This window comes from Aptenodytes forsteri, unplaced genomic scaffold (assembly GCF_000699145.1).
Source record: "Aptenodytes forsteri isolate BGI_AS27 unplaced genomic scaffold, ASM69914v1 Scaffold255, whole genome shotgun sequence".
Lineage (NCBI taxonomy): Eukaryota > Metazoa > Chordata > Aves > Sphenisciformes > Spheniscidae > Aptenodytes > Aptenodytes forsteri.
The window spans coordinates 10,452,535-10,470,552 of record NW_008794888.1 but is presented as its reverse complement, the minus strand read 5'-3'; the positions used below and the strand labels follow the sequence as shown (position 1 = coordinate 10,470,552).

General features: G+C 39.3%; 1 protein-coding gene across 1 annotated transcript in view; it reads left to right on the top strand.

Moving 5' to 3' along the window:
- Window positions 1–18,018, top strand: part of MYLK (myosin light chain kinase) — a 223,972-nt gene that overhangs the window by 56,074 nt on the left and 149,880 nt on the right. The window contains exon 2 of the mRNA XM_009274992.2: window positions 9,423–9,580. Within this exon, the coding sequence (XP_009273267.2) occupies window positions 9,423–9,580 (158 nt within the window). The remainder of the gene's footprint in view (window positions 1–9,422; window positions 9,581–18,018) is intronic.

The window sequence follows — 18,018 nt, the reverse complement described above, 5'->3', positions numbered from 1 at the left end:
GTTGTAGAGAGCGATGAGGTCTCCCCTCAGCCTCCTTTTCTCCAGGCTAAACAACCCCAGTTCCCTCAGCCGTGCCTCATAAGACTTGTTCTCCAGACCCTTCACCATCTTTGTTGCCCTTTGTTGCCCTTTGTGCTTGTGTACTTGAAACTTCATGCTATTATCAGCTTATACTGACATTCTTCACCTCCACATGGTTGCCACTGCCACTGAAAGTTTTTCTAGAATTGCAAGTTACATTTCAAGAAGGTTTCAAGAGTCTCTATTCCAAATGTTTCACCCCAGTCCTTTTAAATCCATGGTCAGCTGGGATTCCCTGCCGATCCTCAGGTATTCTGTGTTGTTCAGTCACTGATGCCACATGGATGTGAGTTGGAGACAGGAAACAGGTTGGAAATTCTCATCTGCTGTGTGAAAATGACCTGAAACAGATGTCTTCCTACTAGTTTCTCTGCTACTTCCATCAGTCTGTGTCCTGAAAGGCAGCACAGCACTGGGAAAATTGTTTTCCTTCCTGCAAAAATAGGTGAGTAGTCCAGGTCCTGCTGTCCAGTGATCAAGGTCATACCCACACCCAGAAGTCTTCCTGAATTTTGCATGATCTTTGACACATGCATGTTTCTATAATAAACACCAACTTCTACCAGTTATTTTCTGTACTTGTAAAGCATAAGATGTAAGGTGCAAATTAAGTACAAAGGTTTATTGGTAAGATGAGGACTGGTGCTATCTGTCTTTCTTCAGATATTGTAAGTGCATGCTCTGCATATCCTGAAAATCCTTCTTTAAGGACTATAAAAGGTATTATTAGAAGTTTGTTCCTTTATGAGGCCAGCTGTCAATGATGAAATTCAGATCGAGATTTTTAGTCCAAACCTTCCCAAGACTAAGGTGTTTGGATTTTGGTATATATTGAGTATTAGAAATGATCCTTTAAAGGAAAACCAGTAGAATTTTAGTGCCAGTGACCTGCTGCTTAGTACTCTGAAAACCTTTCTGTAGGTCTTGCCTTTTTTTTCTTTTTTTTTTTTTTTAAATGTTGCTTATAAACTAGAATTGTAGCAGGTTTTGAAGTCAGATTGAATTACTCTCCCCAGCGTGCTTCTATAGGAAGCCACTTTGGAATCGGCAAGAACAAGCCCAGCTTGCATCCCATTTGCCATCTGGGTTTCCCTCTGTCTCCAATTTGCTGCTATAAAATAATTCTTAGGTATGGATGCTGTACTGAACCTGCCCAATGCATGTCACATTTAGTTACTCATATTTCTTCTAAGATAACAGCTGCAAAGAAGCTGTGTTTCTTGTGGTCTTTCCTGATTTACTGCTTCTTAATCTGATGTTTCAAATTAAACATGTAAGGTTTTGAGTCTTAAAATGTCATTGCATTCTTTTAAGACACATGTTCAGCTGCTTTGTAATGGGCATGTTTTTTCTTGAAGTTTAATGCTCAGTGGTTATGGAATAATTGAATAATGTAGCATGTCTGTTTATAATCAAGATGAGTATATGTTATCAAAGGTATATATCCATTTCTCTTTTATATGTTTTTCCACATCCTTCCCTGTACCTGAAATACCCTTTGCAGCTACTTTAATGTATCAATAAACCATTAAGGCACAATTGTGCAAGGGCACATATCAGGGCTCATATTAGATGTCTTCTGTTGCAGCAACATGACTATTGACAGTAGCTGAAGATATCTGTACAAATCCAGTGGGCCCTGGTACCTTTAGTACCTTAAACAGCACTGTTAAATTGAGGAAAATTAGAGGATGTTTACAATTGTCTGTATCTGCAAGAAAGTCACATCCTTGCTAGTGATTTCTTTGCTAGGCAGCAGAGAGGGCTAGGGAGGGCATGATTTTCTTTCTCCTTGATAAGAACATGTGGGAATTTTTGTTATTTTTTGTGGGTTTTTTTTCCCTTATGTGATTTATATAAAGAAAGGTTTTTGACTGCTGTCCTTCTTGTGCTCTAATAAACCTATCTTTATTTAAATGTAGGTAACTTAGCATAATCTTGAGTTATTCTTTTATATAAGATCAGGATGAAACTCCTCACCCAGCTATGTGATTGTACCACGAAAACCATTTCAGGTTAAAGCCCTTGCTGCATTAGTTATGCAAATATAATAAAAGCACCAAATTTATTGATTAGAAAAATAGATTCTCTTCTTATCTCTCTCTCTGATCTGCTAAAAATAATTCAGTTCTGTGTCACACAAGCTGTATGACAGTATATTTTTGTCTCTCTTAGAGACTTGTCAGCTGAATATTAATTATGAAGTTTGTTCTCAGTCACACCGGGTTAGCCACTTTTACTTATGGACACTTCTACAGTAGCCACTGTTGTGATTTGAATATTCAACAACAGCTAATGAACTGAGCATCGCAGAAGCCCTGAAAGAGTATGTAGGAAGAGTTGTCCTTTTTCTTGCAAGGATACCCAAGACATACAGTAGATTAAAGGAAATCTGCCACAAAACACTTTTGTTCTCTTCTTATCTCAGAAAGCGTAGCCCAGACTCCTAGAAGATATGGTACAGTGCTACATAAGAAAATGACCTAGCTTCACTTCAGAAAGCTCCTACTATACTTTGTAGCTCAAACTCCATATCACAGTCTCACATGCGTACATCTCCTTTGGAGCTTGACAGTATTTCAGTCTTTAAAGGAGCTTGGAGAACGTTATTGTATCAGAATAAAACATAGGGGCTGCAACAGTATTTTGTTAAAATGAGCTCCTGGAACAGTTTGAACCTGTTCTTTCCTTTTTCTGTGTACAAGCAAGATTCTTGCTAATGCAAAGCCTCATGGCTGAGTGTGAAATCCAAGGCACTGAAATGATGGGATTTGAAGAACTTGCTTACTTCTGGGAAAATCTTTGACATGATGGTCCCAAATGAAACTGTAATTTAGTTTGGAATTTTTTTGCTGTCACTTCAGTGAGCCTAAGCTTTAGCACAAATTGCAAGTTGATCTGTAATTCCCATTTGTGTGGGACAGTTATGCAAATGCATATTGTGGGAACATATCCAGGGATTTTACATAGATGGTGTTGTCAAAACTTAAGCTTGCAAAGTTTTTGGATCATGGAGTTGTGTGTGAAGGTTTGGCACCTGATCCTGTTCCTACTGCCATGTCTAATAGTCACTATCAAATTTTACTGGGAAAAGGATAGGACATTTAGGGGTCTGGGTTGAAAATGTCTTGAAAATTTTTATGACAAAAGGGCTTTTCTAGAACATAGGTCTGTAGAGAACAAGTGAGATGATGATGATGATGATGATTTATGGATGAGACAACAGAGGAAGAAACCCCAGTCGAGTCAGGACTGACACAAAATCTCACTTGCTCCCATAGTGTCAGGACACATTCTGAGGCTCTGCTTGACCACAACACTTAGCAAGACCTACAAATAGTAGAGCACAGGCACGACAAGATCTGAACATCACAAGAGCATGATTTGTGGACAGTATCCTATTGTTCCCTTAGAACAACAAAAGATCTATTTCTCTTGTATTAATAGCATGGCCAGTTCAAATTAGTCCTACTTGCAATAGCATAATCTTGTTGCTATTCCTGTACCAAAGACCAATACCTGTTATAATTACTGGGTCTGAAGGAGAAGCTGCCCAGAATAGTGTGGCTACAATTGATGGGGTTACAAGTCCCTCTCTTCCTGTTCTGGCTTCCAACCTCTTCCCATCTGCTAAATCTACACATGACTTCATCACCTTTGCTGATCCTCTATGGTTTATTGTTCTCCCTACGTGCTGTTTCTTGGGTACCGGTAGCTGACAGGAGGCAGGATACTTCCTTATGTGGTCTTGTAGGGCAAGACTGAAACGGTAGTCACAAGTCATATGGCTGCAGAAATTCATTTCTGTAGTTCTGCGGAGAACGTGTTCAGTTATAGATTTGTATAGAAGTATGGTAACCACACGTTAGTCCTTGTGGTAAAGAAAGAAGCTGTAGGAAAGGAAATAAGGTGTGTGAAAAGGGGAAGCTGTCAAGTAGGTTTAGAAATGAAAGAAACTCTTTTAAATACCGAACATTTTGAAGCATAATGGATAACACTTAGTCCCTATCAAAACTCTGTTGAATTCAGTGATCTGTGTAAGGGAATAAATTTTACCTAGTGTTTTAGAATGTGTGCTTTTTGAAAACACCCCCCGATTTATTTATAAAAAAAGAAAGCTATAATGAGATCCAGCTTCCTGTAAGTTTATGGTAATTTTGTGCCTTTTGCTAGTTACGCTATTTATGTGGTCCTATTACTGTAGCCTGACTCCCACCCTCTAATACAGTTATCCTCACAGCACTTCTTTGTGGTAAGGAAGTACAATAATCCCCACTTTACAAATGGGGAGCCATGGCAAAAGAGAGGCTTAGTGACTTGCCTGAGGTCATGCAGGCAGCCCATTATGGAGCAGGGAATTCAACCAGGACTCCCAAACAGCAGACAAATGCTCCAACCCCTGGGCTGTCTGTTCTTTTGCTCCTATTTTTAAAGAGCTCAAAAGGTTCTATCCAGATTTCAGAGATGGTTCAGATGTTATTGAAGGCAGCCTGGCTAAAATAACAGAATAGCTGGACCAAGTAAAAATGTGCTGCTTAGGTGTAGAGTTGCAATATCAGTAAGTCAAATAAAGGTTTTTCAGCTGGCAGCTCTGGTTTCTTCTCATTTGTGCGAGCTTGCTCTCCCATACGCCCACACATGCCCTCTCTGCAACTCATTTTTCTTCTGCCTCAGAGGAAGGACTTGGTAAAAGGAAATTAGTATAATTAAATGGTTATGTAGGAAGCTGATGGTAAGTATTTACTTATATAAAATAAGTGGAGGAGGAAAAAACACTACGAGGTGGATTTCTTAGTGTTTGCTTTTTTGGGTTTATTTTTTGTGAGCAGAGTATTGAGTGACAGAGATTTGTTCCCAGTCAAAAATGCTTGAAACACATTAGTCTGCTTTGGTATTAGAAAGATTAGAGGGCACACTGTGAGAATTTGTAAGGATTTATGTGCTTTTTAGAAAGGATTAAGAATAAAAAAAAATCCAGATTAGAAATGCCGTCTAACCACATCGCTACCCTACAAGCCAACATTTGCATGGTGGTTTTCTTTTATGTTTAATACCATAATGTTTGTATTGCAACTTCAGTTACAGTTGGTTTTGTTTAAAGACCATAGTCTAGGTGCGCACAGCATGTGAAATGAAATGTTATGAGTTCATGTAGCATCCTTGAAATCTTATTCAGCAGCAAGCTTGAAATACCTAAGAAAAAGATTTTAGGGATAGGCTCATTCTAGAAAGTTGCTTAAATAAAAGAAAAAAAAAATCAGATACATTCCATAGCTTTTAAGTGTCTGCTCTCTTCCTGTCTGTCAAATTTTAAGCTTGAACAAGATTTGTTTTCTGGAACATTATTTCTTTAAAATATTTGGACATGGTAGTTCCATAGTAACACCAGACTGCACAACATGGAATTATTTATTTGTTTGGGAACATAATTGTTAAACATCCTCTAAGCTGAAAAGAAATACTTCCTAATTATTTACTAGAAGCATCTTCAGCATACATAGCTAATTAAAGTCAGACTGCTAAATGTGGATGATTAGAGGCTTATGTTGCTAGAAAACTGCTTGTGCTGATCTGAGCTAATATTCTTTTGTAAATTCAATCCCGTTTAGACACTTGAGTTAGAAAAACATAAATCCGTGCAAGATGTGCTTGTGGAAAAGACTAGCTATTACTTTATTTTATGCTTTACAGTCTCACCATATTAGGCATCAATTTGTTGACAGTTTTTGGCATCTTACCAATGTGCAATAGAAATGTAACCTGACCAGTAAGAGTGGCTTAGTTGTTCAGGATTTTTTTCTTTCTTTCTACTTCTTCCCCTCTGTTTCTTTCTTCTCTTTTTTTTTTTTCCTTTCCCCTCTGTTTCTTTCTTCTCTTTTTTTCTTTTTCCCCCCCATTTCATTTTGCATAGAGCTTGATCAAATAACCAGAGAAATCAGTGGAAAGCTGGTGTTGGGCTTTAGCTCAGTCTTTGCATCAGAGGGTCTTTCCTAGCCACAGGACTTTTCGTCCAGTGCAGTCCGGACATACCTGAGCCCAGTGATGCTTGGAGGATGAGTGTTTGTTGAGTACAGTGTATTTTCCAGGCTTGTGCCGGTGCCTCTGTTTCAGGTACTTGGTGAATTTGGTCTTGTAGCATACCCAGTGTGGAGGTTTCTGTGTGTAAGCATGTGTCATGCCAAGAAGTTCCTTAAAGTCGTCCTGCATAAGCAGTGCATTGTACCTAAGGACAGATACTTGAGCATTTGGTCCCTACAGAATAGTCCCGTGAGCATCTGCAGTGCATATAGTTTTCTCTTGCTGGTTTCAGCCATTATAATGGCATTGACTGAAATGGAGTTCCATTTGCATGGGTGAATATCAAGTTTGAATTGGATTCTGGATGTTGGTTGTTGGGTTTTTTGTTTTGTTTTCAATTTTACTACTCTTACAATATTATTTTTAAAACAAAATTTAGGGGGTATATGCTTTTTTGATGTTGTTTTGGTTTTGTAAGCTCTCTGCAAAGTTGATAGATGTTTGTGGAAGGATAGGTTTTGTCACTGGCTTCTTATGGAATCAAATGCATTACAGTGTCTTCAGACTGAAGAAGATTTTCATAGCATCTGTATTATACCTGGCACGTTATTGTCACTACTGGTGGTCTGAAAATTTTATTGCAGGCTTGTATTGGCAGACTGATTTGTTAGTTAAGAGTTTCACAGCTAGAGAGACATTGCAGATTTTGGCACTTATAGGCTATGGAAAGGTGTAACTTAGCAGAGGAGAAGAACATGTGGGAAGAAAAACTGAAGATTGAGTAGTTAGTTGAGCATGTCGAAAAGTGAAGATCATCTGTGGAAAAGAGAAATTCAAGGAAGCACTTTGAGAAAGAGGACAGAAAAAAAAAGAAAATTAGAAATAAACCTTAAAATGGGATTTAGGCCAATTCAGAAGAGGTAAGCAGATACAAAATTATCAACATCATATACTAAATGTGACAAAAGATCACAGTTGATATTTATGGCAATTTGAGATTTGAAAAATGGTTGTTCTTAATCTGTAATGAAAAATAATTTTTTAAAAATGTGCTGGCAAATATGGACTCAGTATGCATCAGTTTACAGCTGTGTAATTGATTGAAAGTCTGCTGGGATAAACTGCAGTTTTGGCTGAGTGGAGAACTGAGTTTGGAGTCTTGTCCTTAATGAAAGAACAATTAATTGAAAGAATAATTCTTTCACTTTTTCAGGCAAATGGTTGTCCATTGCAGTGACTATAGCTGTGAGAGACTGATTCTTTGTCTATTAGGGTGCTAAGTAGATTTGTTAGAAAAGAAGCAAGTCTTTGATTCCATCTCTTGTCTCAGGAATACAATCAGTTTCTTCCTTATTTAAATTATATTATGATTTCATATGGTTCTTTGATAAGTTGAGGTGCAAAGATAATTTAGGGGGTTTTTTTCTGTTTGTGTTTTAAAGAGTTGCTTATACTGGAAAGGGAGACTTATGCTGTGCTCTCAAGTGACTGGGTGCCAATACAGAGATTCACTGCAAGATTAAAAAACAAAGGCAGAATTTCGCAGTTTAAAGCTTTGCATCATGGTTAAGGAAATCATCTTTATTCCATTTATGTGTTGGTCTCAGCAATTCAATTGTTAGAAACGCTAGAGGATTTTCTTGGTTTTTTGCATGTCGATATACAGAAATGCTAACGGAACACCATTCCAGAAGAAATCCAAAGTCCACGTCATCTGGATTCTTATGAATGAGGAAGGAGATTTCAAGCATTTTTGGAAAATCTGTGTGCATACATAATTTAAGTGATATCTTGGAAGGATTTGCATTCTAAACCATAGTTCCTGACAAGCGCATACTGTGAAGCAGAAAGCTCTGTGGCTCCCACACCTTAGAACAAAACACCCTCTGGAGGTGCCTCTTTCTCTCTGTTGACTGTGAGGGGGCCAAAACTTCTAGTTCAGATAAAACATCTAACTTTTAGACTAATAACTCCCATGAGAGGAGCTGTCCTCTTAAACTGTTTTTCATCAATGTAGAGAAGGTGTTTCTGTATGTTTATGGAGCATGTCAGGTATGCTATAGGGAAAGCTATGTTCTCAGACTGGGTTTTCAGGTGCATATACGTGACATTTGAGAGTAAGTCCTATTTGGAAATGAATGAGTTTTGTGTTCCCCTGCTCCCCAAATAACTGCAGCCTGTTCTAGAAAAAGTATCCTTCATACAGTCAGGAATAATGTGGCCCTAGTTTAATTTGTTTTTCTCTTGTTCAAATTGAAGTTTCACTGTTTGGTCAAGTATTTTTTATTGTAACTTTAATCAGAATCAGATGAATAAATACATAGTCTGTCATGGATTGGTGTGTATGGCAGAGGATTAAGACTGGCAGCCCAGTGTTCTTCATTGGTTCAACATGACCTATGGGTGGGTCAAGCCATTTCTCAGGTTTTTTTCTTTGTTAAACTTGTCTATTAAATAGGCAATTTACAGTGGGGCTTCTAATTTACGTAGATGATTCAAGGAATTAGTACTAGGGTCAGCTACTAGGGTTTTTTTTTCCTGGAAAACCTGAAATTTTACTTTTCAAAAATACAATAATTTTTACTTTCGGTTGGGAATTATGAAATGTGTAGCAGAAGAATCACCTCTGAAGCAGATATCTGTAATGAGGTCTCCAAAATGCCATTTTTGTAGCATTATGAAATTTGGTCTCCATGCTATTTTACTAGTCTGTGCTGTAGAAGGATTTGCAGTAAAGTAGAGACTTGGAATTTCTGCAAAAGTATTTGTTATGTACTAGCAGTACTTTGGAGGGCGATATCCAGATATTTCTTAAGATCTTGAAAGCATGGTATGAAAAATCAGATTTTCCACATTCCCACTTGCAACTTAAATCCAGTGCAAACAGAGGTCTCTCTATTTTGTAAGTACTTGTTTAACGCTGGCTCTACTTTTGAGACTTACTGATTTTGGTGTATTCCAGGCCAGGAAAATCAAAGTCATGTTGTGAAAATATCCTCCTGAAATAAGTTATTACCTTTTAATGCAGTTGTAAAGGATGACTTTTTGGTTAAGGCTCTGGCCTGGGACTTGAGAGTTCAAACTGAGTTCAGCTCAAGGCTGTGACCCTGACCACAACTGTAGGCACACCAGGCAATCTTCCTGGGTCTCAGTTCCCCACCCAGAAAATAACACTTGTCACCTTAGGCTGAAGACTCTTACTATGTATACGAATAGAGCATACATATAGAACAATTTGCTCCTGAGCTAATTCTTAGCTGTTACTGTAATGCAAGTAATTAATCATCTTAACTTCTATATTACCACTTGTTTCTCTTTTACAGTCCACATCATGGGGGATGTGAAACTGGTGACATCTACTCGAGTCTCCAAAACCTCGCTGACACTCAGCCCCCCTGTCCCTGCTGAAGCACCAGCATTTACTCTTCCTCCTCGGAATATCCGAGTGCAGCTGGGAGCCACCGCAAGATTTGAGGGGAAGGTAAGAAACAGAGAGAATGGACAGCTTCTCCATTTGGTTTTGCCCTTTTCTGAAGCTGCCTAGTAGGCTGCAAAGACAGTGAAGTTGCCTCTGCAATACAGGACCTTTACTCAAGAAGACTACGCTAGTGTTCACCCTCCTGAGGAGGCAGGAGCATTACAGGTCTGTTTCTGAGTAGAGGAGAGTGTTGCAAAACCTGAGTATGTGTTAAGTATAACCTAGTTGAGCATGCCAGGCACTGGGCTTAGTATCAGTGGAAAACTGCTTCACGAGCTGTCTCTAATCAGAGAGTACATATTCTCCTACTGCATATTCATCTGTCTGACTCCGAAATCTGCCTGTTTGTGAAGCTTCGCGTGTAACACAAATCTAACCCTGCTACAGCATGTTCTTCCTAGTAGTCAAGCTAGGAATCTGTAAAGAGAGTTGTGACATTTTTGTATCTGCACCACCTGCCATACATGTTGTTAAGCTGAAAGCAAGAAGAGCGTTTTCAGAGGAAAGATTGATTTGTTCAAGGAAACATGTTAACCCAAAGAGTTTAAAAGGGTGTGTAGTGGGGTGTGGTTCCCAGGTTCTCCCCTTCTGCTCATGTTTGGGACATTGAATTGTGCTTACTGGCATCCGTATCTCTTTCATGCTTCAATCCTGGTATGATCTTTTCCTTGTTCTAGGTATCTTCCTTTCTCCTCCCTTAACCCAAATCTTTTTCCTGGAGCTGCCAGTTTTCCCTCTTAGCCCTTTCAGCTCCTTCTGTCCATGTCATGCTCTGATTGCATGCTGACAGCTATATCATCAAACTGACCACACTTTTAATCTTTGAAGTGGTGGGACGTGTCTGACAGAGGCAGGAAACTGCAACTTTACTGTAACAAAAGCAAGGGCCAGAAGGAATTTGGGAAATTCATAACTTCTGAAACTCTAACTTGAACAGAGGGCCAGTAGAGAGGGTATCTGATATTTATCTTATTTGTTTATGTAAAAGCAGGCCAGGAACTGGGATATTTCAACAGGAACTGGGCAGAAAAACAATTTTTGGAGTATATAAATTTTTAAGTGCAAACCCAAAACTCAGAAGTAGTTCTTGGATTTGACTTTTTGAAGAATAGTTGGCATTTTTCATAGAAAGCAGATAATTTCAGTGAAAGTATTTAAACCAAATAACAGTTCTTGATCAAACCTTTAGAAATATTTTTTTGTTAAATTAGCTTACTTTTACTGTGATTTTAAGGCACCAGTCAGAAACCCTCTGTATGTATGACATTGGCCAGTCCCAGTAAGCATTCCCTTTTTTACTGTTTTTATCCTTGCCCCCCCATTGTTTCACCTGGCTTTGCAGGCACAGTGGAAAAATGGCAACATGTTGCTACTTTATGCATGTGACACCTATGCACAATACTATTCTAACTGACTGGTTCATCCAGGCAACACTGCAACTGGCAATAACAGTACAGTGAAATCGAAGTTGAAGCATGTGATGTTGCTAAGATTTGGTTTTACATTTCTCATGTTTCCTAATTAAAAGCTCAAGTGGGATATTTCCAATTTTTAGTGCACTCTGCAGACTTTTCATTATTGGTCAAATGGAAGCAGTTGTAAAATATGACCTTCAAGCTACAGTGCCATCACTGCTTTGCATTTTTTTCAGATCTGGTTTTAAAGTGTTAATTTTTAAGGGATACCTATGCCCTTTTTCAAGTAGCTTTGAAGGCTGGAAGGGTAAAGTCTGAGGGGTTTTTTTAGTAGCTTGGAAAAAATACACAAATTCAATACTAATTAAACTGACAGGCTTAAGTTCCTTGAAGGAACAAAGATTTGATTGAAGTCTTGGATTGAACCTACTTGATGAAAATGTACATTCCAGTTCTGTCCATTTGGTATATGAGCATGGCTGAAACCTTTAATTTTCTATCCTTAAAATGGGGATGATAATATAGTAGTCACATGCATGTTGTATAGCTGAAAAAAACCTTTAATGCTTAAAGTGCTTTTCTAAGTGCCAAACATTAAGAGCACTGCTTCGCTGAAATACATGAGATCTGCAATTACATTGTGGCAAGTAGCCTGCCTTAACGGTTTGGCAAACCAAGACGACACAATTACAGCTTTGGCACTTCAGCCTCTTGCTATGCATGGAGCATTGCCTGTTTTTTTGTTCAGTCCAGCTTGCTGCCCTGGAGGAGCTTTGTTTTACCTCTCTCAGCTAACACAGGTGAGAAAAAACATGTAACACAGCTGAAGACATAAACCAGCCAATCTTTATCATTGTGAGTTAGTTCCAAATTTCCTGGAATCCACCCTAGCTGGAGGCTGAGATACGAACTTGCAATTTTTTTAATTTATTTTGGGAGGTGGAACAAGCTACATCATAATTGGACATAGAGAGTAATGGAGCACAGCATGTTCTTACTATCTTATGCAAGAAAAATTAGGTTTTTAATTATAATATCGACTATTAAAATTGAGTCTGTGTCATCTCTTGTTTATAATGTAACATGGTTGGGGAGATTTGTTTTTGGCTCTGTTGTTTATAACTGGTAGGTTCAAAGTAGTATTTTGTTTGTGCTCCTGGTCTAGTAACACGGCCAGGGTGAGGGGGTACACAACAGTACAGAAAGGGTACTGTCACTTAATAGCTGCAGCAGCCTGCAGAGCTTGTATCATCTGGATCCATCTTCAGCTGGTTAGTACAATGTTGCTTCTTCTGTCACTTTAATGTTCCAGAGGTTCAGAAGGACAGTGGACCTGTTCAGAAGGACAGGTTCAGAAGGACAATCTCAATAAAAACAATTTATTAAGATTTAGTAATAGAAGTAGCTACTGGACATACTTAGGTTTTTCTATCCTGGAAAATAGGCTACAGATGTTATGATGGGTTGTTGCTGATACTCTGCTTCATCACACGGTATAAATATTAAACTAGACTCAGGCTAAAGAAAAATAAAAAGTTTTAAAAATGGCTAGACAGGAGATTTTCTTCAAAGAGTTCTGCAGTGGAATTTATCTTATCAGAAAGAACAAACATTTTGAGAATCCAAGACAGGATATAAATCTGATATTGTGATAATCCTGTACTCTCATTAAGTGAACAAGGAAGAGAGGGCCCCAGTGTCAAACTTGTTGCTTTTCTTTCCACAGTGGCATGTAAGATAAGTTGTGTGAAATGGCAATTCAAGATCAAGGAGAGTGCAGAAATTGAGAAATAGTCCATAAATGTAGGAAATTGGAGGTAGAAAGAAACTGGAGTCGCCATTAACAAGAATTCTTTTTTTTCCTGTTCCTCACATTATCACCCTGGTTTTCTTACTAAAATCTCAGCAAGTTTATCTATATCTGACTGCAGATTTCAGTTTTCCAGTGTGACCTCAGCGTAAAAAGTTAGCTCATCATCTTTCAAGTATATGAGCATGATTTTGGCCTGGAGCACCAACTGAGGGGTGGAACCACTTAGTAAGGCAGAGGCAAGGTTACCTTCCCTAGATGCTCCCCAAACTGCTGCGTGGACATCTCAGTTGTTCATCAATCAATTGCTGAGGTGATTTTTAGGGAAACCATCCCAGATTATGAATTGTGTTGTGGGTTCCCAGCTTGTTAGGAATTTATGTATGAGGTGAACAGCTCAGGGTAGTAATCTCCTGCCTTGTGCTAAGGCATTGTAGCTTGTCCGTCAGAGCCTTTAAGATAGTCCTGGAAAAGAAGAGCAGGCCAAAATGTTACCAGGCTTTGTTTTAAGCTGTTTCTTTCTCTCTTGTATTAATCACTGGAATATTTATCAGTGCTTTGCACCATTAAATTGTGACTGCATAACTTTAGCTTTCTAATTCATCTGAACATCACTGGATTTTTATAATGCTCAATGGCATACTAATGAAGGAGATTCCTTTCTTTGTAGCAAATATCATGGGGGTTTCTGTGGCAAGCGTCACATGAGAGGACAGGGAAATCCTTTTCAGCCATAGCACCTGAATAACCATCTGTAAATTATCAGGCAAGGTGGTATTTTGATGCTGCTGATAGCATTTGATTAATTCATCATCCAAGCACAGTATCCTATCAAATTCTTTCAGACTTTGTGTGTTTTTAAATTTCACTTTCTGAAACTGTGCAGGATACTTTAATTATGACGTGGAGCACATTCCTTTGCTGACCTACAAGTACAAGATCTTTAGCTATATACCTAGTTTAAAATTTAATTTGTTTCAGTCTCTGTCACTCTCTGAAACTCAGCTGCACTATTCTATAGCAAAGGTTCAAAACATCACAGTAGACCAATATGGATGCAAATAGTATAATTTTCCGTACAGTCAAATGAAATAAAGCTTTTAAACATTTCCATGAATTTTGCTAGCTTTTCTAACTCTCATGAGGATGGCAAGCATATATTAGTATGAGTGCTAGGCAGAAGCTCCTAGAAAGATTTTTCACTGGAATTTGCAAATCTGTACAAGTTTCCTTTTCTTGTGATGGGCGGAGGGTAGCCACAGATTTCCACAACTTTGCATGTTTTTGTGCCTACCTGATTTCTTAGTATCCTGTTTACTAGTCTTTCAGAGACTACAGGCTCAGTGACTTAAGTCTGAAGCCTATCTTCTGTCTCCAACTCCATCCTTTTTGAGACCTCCTCCTTCATATTTAGAAATTTGCCTTCTAAATGTTGGACAACTTTATTTATCCAGCTCTAAGTTCCCACTGTAACTGTTCAGAGGGGAAGATATGTCTCCATTGTAGAACCTAGCAGTTATTTAAATGTTGCCCTGACTCCACCCGTATCCACCTATACCCACAGCTTAATTGTTGCTCTCAGCCTGAATTGGCCCATCCTAGTGTTAAGGCTCAGGTTCAGCTTTTGCTTGGCCATGTGTGTATTAAGAGGGCACGCTAATCCTCCGGTTCCCTTTCTGTGTTTAGAAGCACTGAAAAGTTCTTTCATGACTGTCTGGGGAAGTCTTAGAAAGCAGGTTGGCTTTCTGCAGCAGAAAAAAATACTGGGACCCTGAAGTCCTGGTGATGTGTGTACGTGAAGAGAGCAGCAGGATGGACTGACCCCAGCAGGGCTCTGCACTGTGACTGCCCACATAAGGAGTCAGTGAATGTTGGTGCTCTCATCCAGGTTTCCTTAGTCCATGTTAACTCCTGTACAGAAAGATACTTCAAGGCATAGAGAGATTTACTTGGGTTTCTGCAGCAAACTGGTGGAGAAGCTGACAACAAAAAATTAGAATCTTTACTGTTCCCTAACCACTGAACCACATTCTCTTGATCTTTCCCTCCCTATTTTAAGCTTTGGGTTCTGAGACCAATAAAATAGTCTGCAGCAGGGTTGTTGCTTTAAAAATTAAGTAGGTTGCCCAAAACAAGCATTTTTCGTTGATTAGCAGCCCACACATAATTTTGCTGAACTTAAATAGCAATAGACTCACGACATCAAAAATATAGCATGAACACTTCTGGTTCTTTACTGTAATGTCACTGAGTGTCAAGCAGCAAAAAATGACAAGTCAAAGAACTGTCAGTTTCCAACAAACCCTTCCCTGTCCAGAGTGATATTAACCTCTGCATTTGATTGCAGCAAGCAGTTAACTCAACCTGCTTTGGCTGCACACATGTATAATTTTTGAGGGTAATATTGACGGTCATTAATTTTATGAGCCTAAAGAATACTTCTGCTACAGCTCTGCTTGAGAGGAACAGCCAAATGTCACGCTACAGACCTCAGACTGATTGCCTAGGGGTCAGGAAAGAATTTTTCTCCTTGGATAAAGCATTGCACAGTTGGCAACAAGTGCAGTACGGGTTGTTTTTCTGCTTCATGTGAACCATCATATATGGTCCATTGCCAGAACCAAGATTATCAGACTACTAAATCTAGTCTGGTATTCTAATCCCAGGGAGCTAGATTTCATGTATTGACATGTAGTTCATAGTTTGAGTAGATGTTGGGGTACTTAGTTCAGTTTGCTGCCCATTGAGTAGTTACTGCTCTGCTCTTTCCCTTCCATCTCCCTCCAGGTAAGGGAGCTGGATGGTAAATTTTAAGGCAAGCCAGGTCCATGTCAAATCCTGCCCCTTTCTAATGTGCTTTCTGGTTGTCCTTCTACTACCCTGCTGTTGCAACACCCTATCTGTATCTGTTCAAATCAGTTAAGTCCAATGATGTGCATCAGTTTGCCAACTTCTGAGCTGCTTTTGCTGCTGCTGCTGCACAGGTACTCTTTGAAACATTGTGCCTGAGAAAATAAACTGGGATCAGGCAAGAAACAAGAGGCAATGGGAAGATTGACAGTGATTCTGCCATCTGTTCTGAGGTAGAGGGGAGACCCGTTTATGTGGTGTGTTAAGAGATAAAGAGTAGGGAAGCGTTAAAAGAAGCATTGAAGGGAAACACTACCACAGCATTTGTAAATGCTTTCAACTACCTGCTAATGGAAAAATTGAGATCTAACCAATTTGTTTTACTGTGGCTGCTGCACCAGCTTTGCATGGCAAAACCTTTGTTACCTTCCCTTTGCTTTGGACTTGAAGCAGCAATGTGTGCTCCATTTCCAAGCCTCAGTCAGCAGGCACTCCAGAAGTATGCCTTAATTACATTGTATGTCTAGATTTGAGGCGGCAAGATCTGAAATGAGAGAAGCCCGTATAATGACAGAGGATGATGACATGGCACAAAATCCTTTGCTGTCGGCATGAGATGTTTGCTGTTACAAAATGTACTGGGCAGCTAATTGCATGAAGCTGCCAGTGGTTTTGGATCTGCACTTTCTGGAGGGGTGCCTGTTCTGAGCCATATGAGGAGGAAACTCAGGAAAGATCCATGTTTTCATGGGAGACAGTTGTCTGATGAAAGTGAATGCTGTGGGAGGACTTGTGCTGATCTGTAAAACTACCATGCACTGTGATACTCCCAGAAACCTGATACAAAACACCGAGGTGTGTTTTTGGGAGCAAAGAATTGAAAAAGTCATCAATTTGACTGGAGATTTTATTTGATCTTTCTTTCCACATACCAGTGAGCATTCTGGGGAAAAACGTGGTGCATTCAGAAGTTACTGAAACATTTTGTATCAAACAGACATTGGGGTATAGACAGCTGAAATAAAAAAGGAAAATAAACACAAGTTAGGTGGCTGTGAATGGCTTATTGCACATCTTTTTTCTGTTTGGATCTTCTACTGCTATTTCTTCTTCCTTGGTGTAATTGACCTCCCATTATATTCACTTACCACAGTGCTGGTTTTTTACCCATTTACATGTTCTCATGAGTAATGCATGCATTATTTTATTTGGTTTTATTTTATTGTATAACTCCGTACTTGCATATAGAAACAGTGGCTCAAAAGAGTTTCAGCTTTAGACAAGGGCAAAGTGGGAGTGGCTGCTCTGCTGGGAAGTGGTTAAGGTGGAATTTGGTCAAAATTGCTTCCCCACAGTGTCATCTACACCCAGAATTATTCAAAGACACTTCCCTTCATCAACTGACACAAGCACCCATGTGTTGACACCCATTTTCCCTGCCTTGCATATGATATGTCCTTTAGAAAAAACTGCAGGGGTGCAAGGTGCTGCTCAAGAAATTGTTGGGTTTTAGACAGGAGCGGTGGTCTGTGAGCTCCTGTTCTGTCTCTCAGTCTCCTTAACTCATAAATTCACTTCATACCTGTCTCCCTGTCACCTATGGCCCTCATAGTTATACTCAGGACTTTCCAGGTAGAAGTATTTAAGCATTCCTTGTGTAGCCTGTGTGCAGTGTCTGGTGATTCTCAAAAGTGCTGGACTTAGTACACTGTCCCATGCAACTGATCTGTGCATGCGCCGAGGCAACAGCCAAGATTTCTGGATGTTTGGCAGCAAAGTTTGATCAGACCTTTTGCAGAGTTGCTCCAATCTGCCAGACATTCAGAAATCCTAGACGATGCTGAATATCCTCAAATTCCACCCGGACAAAATTTGTAAGCAGGAAAGAGGCCATGACTGGGGAAGACTGGACATACAGTATCCCTGTTCTCAGTTGCCATTTCTCAGGGCTGACTTTTTTACGTATAATTGAGCCTGTTTTCACTAACTCACCCACCCCCAGAATGTGGAAGAAATGTGCTATTTGCCACTATCACATTTATTATTCTGTTTGCTTTCTACCTCCTTTCCCACCTTAATTGCTTATCTATAACCGGTTGGGGACAGGAGTTCTCTGCTGCTGTGTGCAATGGCAGAAAGACTGGCTCCCTATTCTTCGTTGTCTTGGTACTAACTACTGTAATTAAAGGAACATAAAAAACAATTTTTAAAAATAATAATGGTGGTAATAATAGAAGTTTTTTAGAACACTTCAACTAATGTACATATGGAGCTAAAGAGAATCTCTTATTATTTTGTGTAGTATCTACCCAAACCAGCATTGTTTTAGCTGAAGCCAGACCGTGCATTTGTGCTGCTCTTGGTCA